Source organism: Emydura macquarii, unplaced genomic scaffold (genome assembly GCF_026122565.2).
Source record: "Emydura macquarii macquarii isolate MOO-44397 ecotype Brisbane River unplaced genomic scaffold, CSIRO-AGI_Emac_v2 contig_729, whole genome shotgun sequence".
Lineage (NCBI taxonomy): Eukaryota > Metazoa > Chordata > Testudines > Chelidae > Emydura > Emydura macquarii.
The window spans coordinates 1292619-1305381 of NW_027130866.1; the positions used below are offsets into that span (position 1 = coordinate 1292619).

At 47.8% G+C, this 12763-nt stretch overlaps 1 protein-coding gene across 1 annotated transcript in view; it reads left to right on the forward strand.

Moving 5' to 3' along the window:
- BDH1 (3-hydroxybutyrate dehydrogenase 1) overlaps positions 1-3438 on the forward strand; it is a 34862-nt gene extending 31424 nt beyond the window's left edge. Inside the window, exon 7 of the mRNA XM_067542837.1 lies at positions 1018-3438. Coding sequence (XP_067398938.1) covers positions 1018-1487 — 470 coding nt within the window. The 3' untranslated portion in view covers positions 1488-3438. The remainder of the gene's footprint in view (positions 1-1017) is intronic.
- The last annotated feature ends 9325 nt before the right edge of the window (positions 3439-12763 follow it).

Genomic DNA, 12763 nt, shown 5'->3' on the forward strand with positions numbered 1-12763 from the left:
GGAGCTTGGAACCGAGAGGCGCCCAAGGAACAGGCCCACCAACGGGGAGGGGTGAAGGAGGCAATTGCCCAGGGCCCAGTGATTTTAAAACGGCCCAGGTCATGGGTGGTGGTTGAAGCCTTCCTGAGGAGAAGCATCTCCTTTCCCGCCTCTTCTGCCCATGTCCACACCTGCACTCCACCCCTGCTCTGCCCCAGGCCCTGCCCTCTCCCCGGTTTGATTCCCTCCCCGCTCACCGCATGCGTCCCTCCCACTGCTGCTCGCTGCAACCCTCCTCTCCCCCTCCTCCACCCTCCGTTATCCCAAGGCCCCACGCCTCCTCTGAGCCGAACTGATTTATTATGCGCCATGGTGGTTCCCGGGCTGCTGAGGAGGTGGTATGTGCTACTCCGTTTCCTTCCCAGGTTCATCAGTGATCTCCTGGGGAGTCCAAGGGATAACATAAGCTCCCAGGAGACGCCCATTCTAATTTGTTTAATACTGAGGTGGTGGCTGGGTGGGGGGAAAAAAGTTAACTGGATCAAGCAACAGCACAATTTACGCATAGTGGGTTCTAATATGTTCTCAATAGGATAAGAGTAGTGTCGTAAACCTCAGCTGTCTCTTTCTAGGGGGCCATTGACTGTTCTGCCCTGGAGCCCGGCCCTGCTGTCGGTGGGCCTGCCAAGGAACTATGAGGAAATTGGCCCCAGCCCTGTATTTCTCAGGAAATCTGCACTGAGTGCCTTTGCTTCCATAAGCTGTCCTGCGTCCCTTTCTGCTCTGGCCTTTCAGCTTCTCTGGCTGAGTGGCCATTGGTCCCTGGCTTGCAGATTACCACTGTTAGCAAGTGGTATGCACAGCTACCCCATTTGCACTTGCAGTCCCGGTAATTCCACATGTAATTTGACAAAAATACCCAAGTCCCAGGAGATTTCCGAAGTGTCTGATTTCAGAGCCTGTTTTATAGAATATGTTGAGTACCTGGTGCTAATTCCTTCTGCTGATACCCCTGTGATTTACCTGGCCCCTCCCTAGGTCGTGTGGTGAACATCAGCAGCATGATGGGTCGGATGGGCAGTCCTGCGCGATCATCATACTGCATCACTAAGTTTGGGGTGGAAGCCTTCTCCGATTGCCTGCGGTATGAGATGCAACCCCAAGGAGTGAAGGTCTGTGTGGTGGAGCCTGGGAACTTCATAGGTGCCACCAACCTCTACACCCCTGAGCGAATTAAAGCCATCGCAGAGAAAATGTGGAAGGAGATTCCTGAGATTGTGCGCAAAGACTATGGCAGGAAATATTTTGATGATCAAATCACCAAGATGGAAAGTTACTGCAACAGTGGCTCACCAGACACCTCACCAGTCATTAACAGCATCACCCATGCACTGATGTCGTCCTCCCCCTATGCCCGCTACCACCCCATGGATTACTACTGGTGGCTGCGTGTGCAGATCATGACACACATGCCTGCTGGTATTTCGGATCGGATCTACATTTACTAAGGCATCTCGCACTAAGCTCCCAAGGTGGGAGGTTAATTTTAAAGGGCATGTTGTACAAATTTTCCATTAGTCACTTTTGTATTTTTGTAGCTAATTTCAAGGTACCATAATTTAGATCTAAAAGGTTAATTTAAACATTTGAATGTAATTAAAAAGGCAGTAATTGTTGCATGAGATCCTTTGTAGGCAGGAATATGTTATGTATATTGTAGGGACCCAGCTCCGTACTATTTATTTCAAATATTCCTTTTTTTCCCCCAAAATCAGATGCCAAGTTAAGCTCCCCATTGAATTTACAATTGCTCGGAAGGGATTTTCAGTCCCATTGCCACTGACCGAGTTACACCAGCTTTGACAATTCTGCGTGGGAGGCAGCCTTCTCATCAGAGACCACAGGCCCTCCTGCTGCAGTGGCATATGGCTGCAGATTGATGCAAGGATGGTTACTGGGACTGGTCATAATAGCATAAGATACTGTTGGTTTCTTGAATTCAGGGATCACACCCTATGACATCCTAAGCACTGATATGAGCAGCTGATCCTGTCCCTTTAATCATTACGTTTCCAAAGAGGGAAACTGGGTCAGTGGGAGCCACTTAGTCTCTCTCTCTCTCTCTCTCTCTCTACCACCCGCTTTCTTTTCAAGGAGTTCAGTAGCTCATGTGCCCAACCCTGAAGCCCTTGCTCCTAGTCATTCTTTCCTCATGTGAGTATTCCATTGAAGCCAAGGCGCATGAGGAGCGTTGCACAGGCGAGTGAGGCTGCAGGATCAGCCCGTGTGAGTATTTCTCATTCTTCGACAGTAGTTGAACACTGTGACTTCAAAGTGAAAAGCTTTGAAGTACATTTAATTGCACTGGTGTTGACGTACTGTAGGGCAGCGGCAGCGCTGCCAGTGTCACCCATTTGCATTGGAAAGCCAGTTCCTGTATTTTGTCAGGATCACAGTTACCCACCAGGAAACAGTTAAATTCACCTTGATGATGAATGTCATTTTTCACTTGGGACCTCAGAGTTACACCACCTTTTTAGCACGTGATTGCACAGTGCCTTGCACAATGGGGCCCGAATCTGACTGGGGCTTCTAGGCCCTACTGCAATACAAACAATACATGATAAGAGTAATAATTTTACACTGAAGGAGTCATGGAGCTGAAACATTTGTCTCGCTAGTATAGTTTGGATATGAACTTTAGTAGAAGTCAGTTTAAAAAAAAAAAAAAAAGAATAAACTTTAAGGGCAGTTGAATATCCATGATGGTGATTATGTTTACATGACTTAGAAATGAGGCTACGATGTTGTCACAGAAATCATGAATTTTAATAAAGTCCCTGAAATCTTGGAAACAGCTGTAAAAACACATTTGACAAGCCTCCAACCTGACTGGCGTTGCAACCTAATCCACGGGGTCACGGTACCACTCAGGTTTGGCCCATTCACCCCTCCGTCTCCATCTATGAAAGGGCAGATGGCCACACCTGAGTGGCCCTGAGACCCCATGTGCCAGGTCACGCTGCCTGGAGTAGGGAGCCAGGCCTAGCTCCACAGGACAGGAGCTGCTGCTGTGAGGGGAGATTGGGGTGGGCTGAAGCTCCCATCCCTCCTCTTCTGTGACTTGTACTTTTCTCCCCACACCTCTGCCACGAAATTTACTAAAAATTGCCAACATCGCAGCCTTCTTTAGAAACATCCTTTTGTACTGTTAAAAACAAAAAAAAGCACACCCAGAAAAATCAACAGCAACAAAAAAGCCTTTCATGGGGAAGTGGTGAGCATTACATTTCTGAAGCTTGGGAGGTGAGCAAAAATATAATTGTGAGTTAATTTTGTTAGAGAAAATGGAGCGAAAGGATTTGTTGCACTTCTGTAAGGTACTGTAGTAAGTGGAAAGAGTAAGTGTCCAAAATATCCTTTGGCTTGATTAACATTAAAACTAATGGTGATAAAGTTTACAGGCTCCAGCTTTTTGGCTTTTGTTGTTTCAAGTGAAAGGCTTAAATTTGGACTTGGCTCAGCATTAAGACCTGAGTTCTGCAGATTGGTACTTGTGGGCCTATGCGCTTTACCCAGACGTTGGATTGTAACAGGTTTTAGTGGTCTTACAAATTCCAAGTTGGGCTTTTTAAGAGTCAGACTGTATTAATTACTTACAGTCAGTCTCCTGACAAGTACTGGGCTGACACATAGTCACTGGTTAGGCCCAGACCTCTAGGTCTTATTCTGTGTGAAATGCCCGTTGACTTCAGTGAGAGCTGTACACATTAAAAAGCTACAGGATTGAGCCCTGCCAGGGACACCAAAAATGTTGCATTAATTTTGATGGAATAAATGGACCCAAGGTGTTAACAGGACCCCGACCCTGTCCAACATTAAACTGTTTAAACATGGTTCAGAGGGAGTCTGGTATCCAGAGACCTCAGCCTGCCGCATACCATGGCAAACCCACCAGCTTGTTAATCTTTTATTAAAGAGATAGAAAGAGAAGGAAAAACAGATAAAGCACTGAAATTTAAAGTATTAAATAAGGCTTTTATTGTAACCATATTCCCTTTCCCTTTAGCTGCAGAGAGTTTTATAAAGAAAAACACCTGGCCTGACAAACTTTCAGATGGTATTACCGGATATATGGTAATTGTTTTTGTGGGGAAAAAAATAAGTTAGTTGAAATGGGCTGGAGCTATGGTGGTTAAAATCTGATCCAATTCCTAAAAGACAAATGCACCCAAAGGGGGGGAGAAAAGAGCAGCAAAGATAGGAAATGCACCTTCTGTCTCTGGTGTTGACTCTCACTGGGATCCTGACCGCTGGAGAAACAGCCCAGCACGTGGTCTAGTGGCCACCTGGAGACCTGTAGCGGGATCAGGCTATTGCTTTTAACCCTCTCTCTGGTCACAGGCTTGCAACAGTGTCGCAAAATATACAGTCTTGTCTGGCAAGTCAAGACTCGCTGAACAGAGGGCAAAAGGAGCGGGACAGGAAAGAGAAGAAATAAGGGAGGGTTTGAAGGAAAAGGACACGGGGTCAGGGGGAGACACAATCTCACACCCTAGGTGCTGGTTGGGATTTAGCTGAAGCTAGTAGAGGTGGCGGTGTCAGCTGGGTCCATCCCTCTCTCCCGGTCGGATCAGGACATCTCCCAGAATCAAGATGGTGAAGGGCCAATGGTATTATGGTAGAGCCGGGATCCCCGGAGCCTGGGAAGGTGGCAGCCGTGTTGGGATAGGTTACTGCAGCACTTGTTGGCAGACAGTTGGCTTCTGCTAATTTTTCCACCAAAGTCTAGTAAAAAACGCCAAACGAAGTGACGGGTGGAATAGCCTGTCCCCATTGTTATTTTGTTCACTAATTTCTGACACCAATTTCAAGCTATTGATTTTTGCGCTCACGTTTTTCTTGTTTACCAGGCATGATCTTAACATAGGCCTTAAGTTATATCAGGAGGCCTTTTTGTTTGGATCAATTCACTCTGCTTCTCCCTGTCGCACCTTTTCCCATCAACATTTGTTGCTACAGCTTATTGTGACATTTTATGAACTTTCACTCACTTCTCACAGCTGAGCTCACCCTCAGGGTCAATTTGTGGGCCAATTATGAAAACAGCCGTAAGAGCCATCGACTGACCTCCAACCGCTGTCAGGCTTCTCAGTGGGTGGAGGGATTGGATAGGACTGTATGGCCTAGAACGTGTGTTGAATCTTTGATTGCCTGGGTGTAAGCTGCTTTGCAGTGGTGTTGTAGCTGCGTGGGTCCCAGCATATTAGAGAGGCAAGGCGGGGGATGTTATTGCTTTTATTGGACCAAATTCTGTTGGTTAAAGAGAGAAGCTTTCAAGTCACACAGAGCTTTTGTGCAGGTCTGGGAAAGGTACCCAGTGGCATAGCTAAATGTGAACAGATAGTTCAGCATAAGTAAAGAGCACATATTGTAAGACCATAACTCAAATATTATAGCAATAGCAGCTGTGCGTTGTGCCTGGGGGTGACTGCTGCCAATGCACACACAGGCCTGCTTTCTGAATGGAGTTCTGAGCCCAGCCATTTCAACAGATTCCATCTCTGGGCACAGAGACTGAGAAAGGCCTCTTTTCTGTCTTGCCTGTTCTGATGTGTACACACGTGGTGTGGTGACATACAGCCCTCTGTGGGGCTTCTGGAGCACCTGCACAGATAGGAAATGTACTGGACAGAGTCTATACTTGGAAAGTGAGCAAGAACAAGCCCATGTTAACCTGATAGAGTGCAAACCTTACTCTCAGCAAGAGACTCAGTCATCCCACGTATGCCATGCTAGAGGTAGGGAGGACCCCAGAAGCTACTGCCAGCGCTCTAGGTTTCTCTCTCTTCAGACATCCCACCCCCAAACTAGGTGGCTGCTGCTGCTGCGTCTGGCCACCAGCTCCTGCGCAAGAGGGAGCACATCTCTAACACATCTGCGCCCATAGCTTCCAAAGTCACCTAGCAGGAGCATGGCTTGCTCTATCTGCTAAACCACTGCATATTAATCAATAATGCTAATAAAACCCACTCTTACTGTGTGCTCTATTAGCCACATAAAAAAGTAATGTGAATTTCTAAATTTTTATTTAAAGAGGATCTTAACTATTGCCAAAATGGCTTTGTTATTGCTAACTCACGTTTGACCCAACAATTAGATTTTTCCAAACCTCAGCTCTTAACAAAACCTTATTCTGGCAGTGAAGCCCTGGTCACTTGCCTGGTCAATATTCCCTATTATGATCACATTTTCAAAGAGATATTTTTCAGGCACAGTAGTTTAGGCCCAGAGCCCTGCTTACAAGGTAATCACCATGTGCAACAGACAGAATCTGTGCGTGCAAACAGCATCTCCGTCGTACAAAATTTTGGATGCAATTGATTGTCCACCCAAAATTACACTCTGTGACGGCGTAGTCTGCCATTAAGGGTATTGGACCTAGTACTCAACCCAGCCCATCCTGTGGCACAGCCTGTTAGGGTTTTGACAGGTCCTATATATATAAAAGGAGCTGGGGGATAGAGACAGAGAGGAAGCTGTCCCAGGAATAAAGGGTGTTTGGGAGACAATCCCATCACTTTCTCTTTCAGGGCCCAGGGCCAGGAGCCTTGCAGAGATGGTGGGGCAAACACCCCCTTTCACCCAACCAATTGGGGATGAGCTAAGAGAAGGGGACCTGAATAAATGCTGCTTCCTCCATCATAGGAAGGTGAACACCAGCAGAAAGTAGCTAGCCTGCTGCTTGTGCTGAGCCTGACCACTTACAGCTGGACCTGGATAGGGACTGAATGTTGCTGTGATATGGCAGGAGGACTAGGCCACAGAAGACCCAGACGGAGGCAGCCACAGGCGGAGGAGACTAAAAGAAAGGCTTAGCAGCCTCATACCCAGTCACAAGCGAGTGCTGGCCAGGGAGCTGCTTTTAAGCTGCAGAATCCTGTTTTTCTCTGGTCTGTCCCCTGTTTGGTACTGAGACCAGAGAGATGTGGCTTTGTCCAGTATCAGGGCTGGAGGGCACCATTTAGAAAAACATTCCGCTCTACCCTTCTCGTCTGACCTCACATACACGCTGTGTGTAAGGTGGGGGGCAGCACAGCACTCTACAAAGTGGCGTCCTCCATGGGCAGTGTGTGTGTGAGGTCATGCCAGCAGAGTGCAGGCCTACGCCATCCTTGGAAGCATTGGAGAGTCCGGTATTCAGGGAATGCAACAGTGGCCACCCCATTTGCATATGTGGGTGGGAGCCCAGGACACACTCAAACTTTAAACTTTAGCTTTTGGGTGGAAGCCCCCTGGAAAAAGCATCCATGAGAATGATTCTAACAGTTAATTTCTGAATTATTCTGGCAATCAAGCATGTTAAATTCAGTTCTCTATCTCACATTCCACCTGTTTAGGATCAACAATCCTCATTAAGTGTTGATAGTGCTCAATGTGTCAGCAAGTCAGTATTTTAATGGTGAAGAGGAGCCACTTTTAAAAATAATTTCAAAGAATATGGTCAAAACTCTAGTTGTTGAATTATTCTACGTTCTGCTAGGAAACGGTGACAGACCATTGCGAATGAAGAGCTCAGTCTCATTTTTAGTTTGTTTGTTTCAGTGAGGAAAGGAAGAAACCTTTCCTAAAGACATAAAGCTATCTACAGACATAAGACACGTGGTCTCAAGGCTCTGATTACAGGGACTCAGAGCCAGAGAACTAGCTCAGACATGTATGAGACACAACTGTGAAGGCAGCTTGTAATAGACAGGTTCAGAAATTCAAAGGGAATCTATCCCTCAGACTCAATAGCTGTGATTAAGTCCATGCTTTAGTGCTGGGGTGTTCCACACTGTCACCATGGAGGTCTATAAACTGGTCCCAGACCTCTTTCTGTTTGAAACAGGAGCAAGGGATGCATTTGTGCTGCTTTGTGTTTAGTGCTGATGAATTCAAATAAGCGATTTCTATATCTCTGCCAAGGAAAACACAAGTTCACACAGATATGGACGTGAGCATTTTAAATTATTATTTTAAAGAATGAACATTGCTAGGCATATTTGCCTCATTCCCTCGGCTCCTGGCAGGCAGCCAATGCAGCACTTGCTGTTACCAAGTTTAGGACCTCTTGTTTTAGTGGGATTAACAGCCACTATGGCCCCACTTTCATTTTATAATTCGGAGCATGTTACCGAGGTGATGGGCTGGAGCTGGCTATAGACACACAGATTCTAAGGCCAGAAGGAACCACTGTGATCATCTAGTCTGGCCTCCAGTATAGCACAGACCAGAGAGCTTCCCCACAATCATTCTTACCGCAGGCGGTTCAGAAAAACACCCACTCTCGATTTTAAAATGGCCAGTGATAGAGAATCCATCCCTGCACTCTGGTAATTTGCAGCACAACTTCACAGCCAAGCCTTGCTCAGTTTCAGGAAGTGACTGGCGCACAAGGTCTCATACTCAGCTCACCTGGGGAAAGGCCTGTGACCCAACAAGGCCAGGGGCAGAGCTGTGATGATTCAGCAGGGCTTAGTGGAAGGCTGTGTTTTGGGGTGGGGCTTTCCTGACCAGCCAGGAAATCCTGCCCACTCTGTCAGAGGCTGGCCAGTATGCCTTAATCACCACCACAGGGCTCAGCTGGTCAGACAGTGGGTGGTTTCTTCAAAGGGCCGAGCAATTTCATGGCTGCCAAGAGCACTGGAGCGCTGCAAGCTGAGGTGAAATCATAGACGACGAGGGTTGGAAGGGATCCCAGGCGGTATCTGGTCCAACCCCGGCTCAAAGCAGGACCAACCCCGACTAAATCATCCCAGCCAGGGCTTTGTCAAGCCAGGCCTTAAAAACCTCTACGGATGGCGATTCAAAGAGGGGTGGGTGGTAAATAATGCAGAGACAGGCCGCTGATCCAGAGCTGGCTTGCTGGGCCCGCTGGGCCCAACCGACCCCTGTACAGTTTGAACACAGCTAACTGCACGTGGAGACGCCCTCTCTTAGTGGGGCCTCTGAACATCGTCAGCAGTGCTCTGGCTGGGATGCTGCAGTCCACCCCCAGCGCCAACTCCCATGATGCCTCGGGGAAGAGAGAGACTTCTGCCTCCCAGGCTGAGGGCAGCCTCGTTCTGGCCGCAGCGGCAGCGCCGGCTCCATGTTGTGTGGGGACCTGAGAGCCTGGCCAGGGCACTGGGGTGCTTGGGGGAGCTGCCGCGGAGGCTGCTGGAGGGCGTCTGTGGAGCAGGGCAGAGACTGTGCCCCGCCAGGGCAGGCAGCAGGGGCAGCCACCACCGCTGTGCCTCACGTGAGCGCTGCCGGGGCAGGGTACAGCGAAGAGCCTGTCAGGGGTTGCCCGAGTCTGAGGAGAGACGAAGCCAGGATCCAGGTTACTGACCTGTGGGACTAACCACCCCGTCTCCAGAGGGGCTGTGCGGCAGGGAATGGGCCTGCAGCAGAATCGCTTTGCCCTGTGTGGCCACGGCTGGCCGGCTTTGCTGCACCAGCAGAGCGCTGCGCTCAGCCTCACGCCAGCGGCCAGCGCTTGCCGGCTCCGAGGAGCGTGCGCTCAGGCGGGGTAAGTGGTGCCAGTGCACGCGGGCAGTGGTGAAGGCTGTTTACTGCTGAAAACTGAATGATGAAGTGAGTTGTTAACATGCCCCAGCTGCCTGGGTGTGACATTTTAATCAATGACCATCTTCTATCCCGTTTCCTGAGGTGGTTAAGCAGAGGTGTGTTAATGCCCATCGAAGCGTGCCCTGTTCGTATATTGTTTGTGATTGGTACTCTTGGGTTAGAGCCATTGCACGGATTAGCTCGGGTGTATTCCTGGAGGCTCCCAAGGCAAGCCAGTGAGTGTGTGCAGGGCCTAGTCACATGGAGGCACCACCAAGACTGATTGCCCTTGTAAGTAAAAGGACTGCACTGGAGGGTGGGTAGAGGATTTCCACCTGCCCAGCAGCACTGGGAGACTCAAGATTTCCTTTCCTCTCGACACCAGGCTCTCAGGCACACAGGTGAGTGTTGCCTGCTCCAGAGTAACCCAGGGAGGAAGGGGGGGAGTCTACATATACATCTGGGAACAAAGAAGGCAGGCCATCATTAAAGGAGGGGGGGAAGCAGTGACTCTGGAAAGATTTGGAGGGAGGGTGTAATCAGGTGAACATGAGCTCATAGTGTGATGCTGTAGCCAAGAGAGCTAATGTGATTCTGGATCCATAAACAGGGAAATCTTATGTAGGAATAGAGAGGTTCTTTTACCTCTCTCTATGGCACTGGTCCCGCTGCTGGAATCCTGTGCCCAGTTCTGATGCCCCCAATTCAAGAAGGATGTTAATAAATTGGAGAGGGTTCAGAGAATAGCTATAAGAATGATTAAAGGATTAGAAAACCTGCTTTTTAGTGATAGGGCCAAAGAGTTAATCTATGTATTTTAACAAAGAGAAGATGAAGGGGTGATTTGATGACAGTCAGTATCTACATTGGGAACAAATCTTTCATAATGGGCTCTTCAATCTAGCTGAGAAAAGTATAACAGGATCCAGCTGCTGGAAGTTGAAACTAGACATAGTCACACTGGAAATAAGGTGTAAATGTTTAACGGTGAGAGTAATTAACCGTTGGAACAATTTACCTCGGGTGGTGCTGGATTCTCCATCGCTGACCATTTTTAAATCAAGAGTGAATGTTTTTCTGAAAGATCTGCTCTAGGAATGATTGTGGTGAAGTTCTCTGGCCTGTGTCATACAGGCAGTCAGACTAGATGATCAGAATGGTCCCACCTGGCCTTGGACTCTATTAATCTGTTATTGATGACTTTTAGGGAGATGCCTAGCAGCCCCATTATGCTGGGTACTGTGCATGCGCATGCACACAGAGCGAGAGATAATTCTTGCCCCAAAGAGAGTTTACAGTTGTAACAGAAAAGACAGAAAAGGGGTAAGAGGGTAAACTGAGGCACAGAACGGAGCAGTGGCCTAACCAAAGTCTCACAGTAGTTTACTGGCAGATACTTTTAAGAATAGTTCTCTTAATCTAAGAATTTGGCCTCAAAATGTTCGTAGCCACAAGAACTGTAATTCTGTTCAGCATGCCAGATTACAAGTGTGCTGCAGTTGCACCACCTACACATGACATCAGGGTTTAATACAGAAGAATTCAAGTTAGACATGGAAAAGATTGGTTAGGTTACTGAGCCCATCTCTCTACAAGTGTAGCATACACATCCCTCAGAGATCCTGCATCAGACATGAAGCTGTACTACAGTTGTTCTTAGCCAGATGGAAAACCCAAATAATGATGCTGCACTTTACATCTACAAAGCATCCTTTATCACGACGAACTCTAAAGTACGCTGCAGGCTACACACACACAGATCACTATGGCAATGCCACCCACCACTGAAATGCAGAAACTCCCTTCTGCAGAAAAAATATGACAATGTGCATAGCAGTGCAGTGCAAAGAGAAGGCCAGGAGGCAGAACCTAATTAGGTGAATTGGAATTTGGCCAGGACACTGGGGTTAACACCCCTGCTTTTGTGAAGAGTGCTTTGCAATCTTTTACCTTTAGGTTGATACCTGGTTTCTGGGTAGGTGACTCCTGGAAACTGGGAGTGGTCACCAGCTAGGAGATGGGTCTGGCGACTGCAAAGTAAATCTCTGGAATAGTTTGCTAGCTGCAAGGTAGCTGGAGTTCTGAGGAGTCAGTTTGCTCCAGAGTAATCCAGGAAGGAAGGAAATGTTCAATCACTGTGTTCTGTCACTTAATGGCCAGATGGTCCCCTGCATAGGTCCTGTGTGAAAAATGCTAGCACATCACAGCTCCTCCCCCCCCCCCGTGCCAAGTTAAGGCATTCAGCACTGACGTAACAAACGAACCAGTGCTGCACAGGGCAGCAGCTGGGTTTCCAACCTATTATCTATAGCTCCTTTGGCACTTGGAAGTTGATTTTATCAGGCAATTTCTGGAAGAAATAGTTTTAGTAACTGGAGAAGGAAAACTTATCCAGTGAGCTGGGGCTGAGATGTGTCTGACTGCAGAGTGTGGATTTGCAGAGGAATGAGATCCCTTTGATTATTGTTTGACAGAAATGTAGGCAGCTGCCCTCATTTTTCTTAGCCAACTAAAAGGGAAAATAATTACTCACTGCTTAAATTATGGAACACAGGCTCCATGAGAGCTGAAGGCTGTCATGCATATCTCTCTTCCGGGTGCAGGGCTGGATGGCTGCAATGTGCTTCAGCTCCCTGGGAAATGAAAAGATTGTCACCAATGCTTTCTATGTAAAGACAATTTTAGTCTCTAAATAGCTTTTCCTGATGTAGTGGAAAGCAGCAAAACTGGGGTATTTTTAACTACAGCTGCTACATTTTGTTTCAGGTCTTAATCAGGGAAAACATGAGGTTTCTCCATCTTTCAAGATCTGTTGTGTGTCTTTAACTTTTAGGGGGATGAGTGTAACATTTTGAAACCAGGTTCTGTCTGCTTATTAATGCATCATCTGGATCTAATGGTGGGTTATTCTGTAGCCATGAAATTACATAACACTGGAGCTGGGCCTTAGCCAGCACCTCCACACTGGACACTTCTGCCCCCAACTCCAGAACAAAACTCCAATTCTAGTCAAAATGCAAGAGCTGAGGGGCCAGCCCCAGTCAGCTTTCCCGCCTGTTGGGGTGAGCGTCTCAGAAAGTCGAAGGGTCACCTTACCCTGAGGAATGTGCCTGGGGTGTGAGGAGGGAAGAAGGGACCAGTGTCCACTCTGCAGGGAGGCACAGAGCAGCTGTGGGGATGAGAGTATCACACA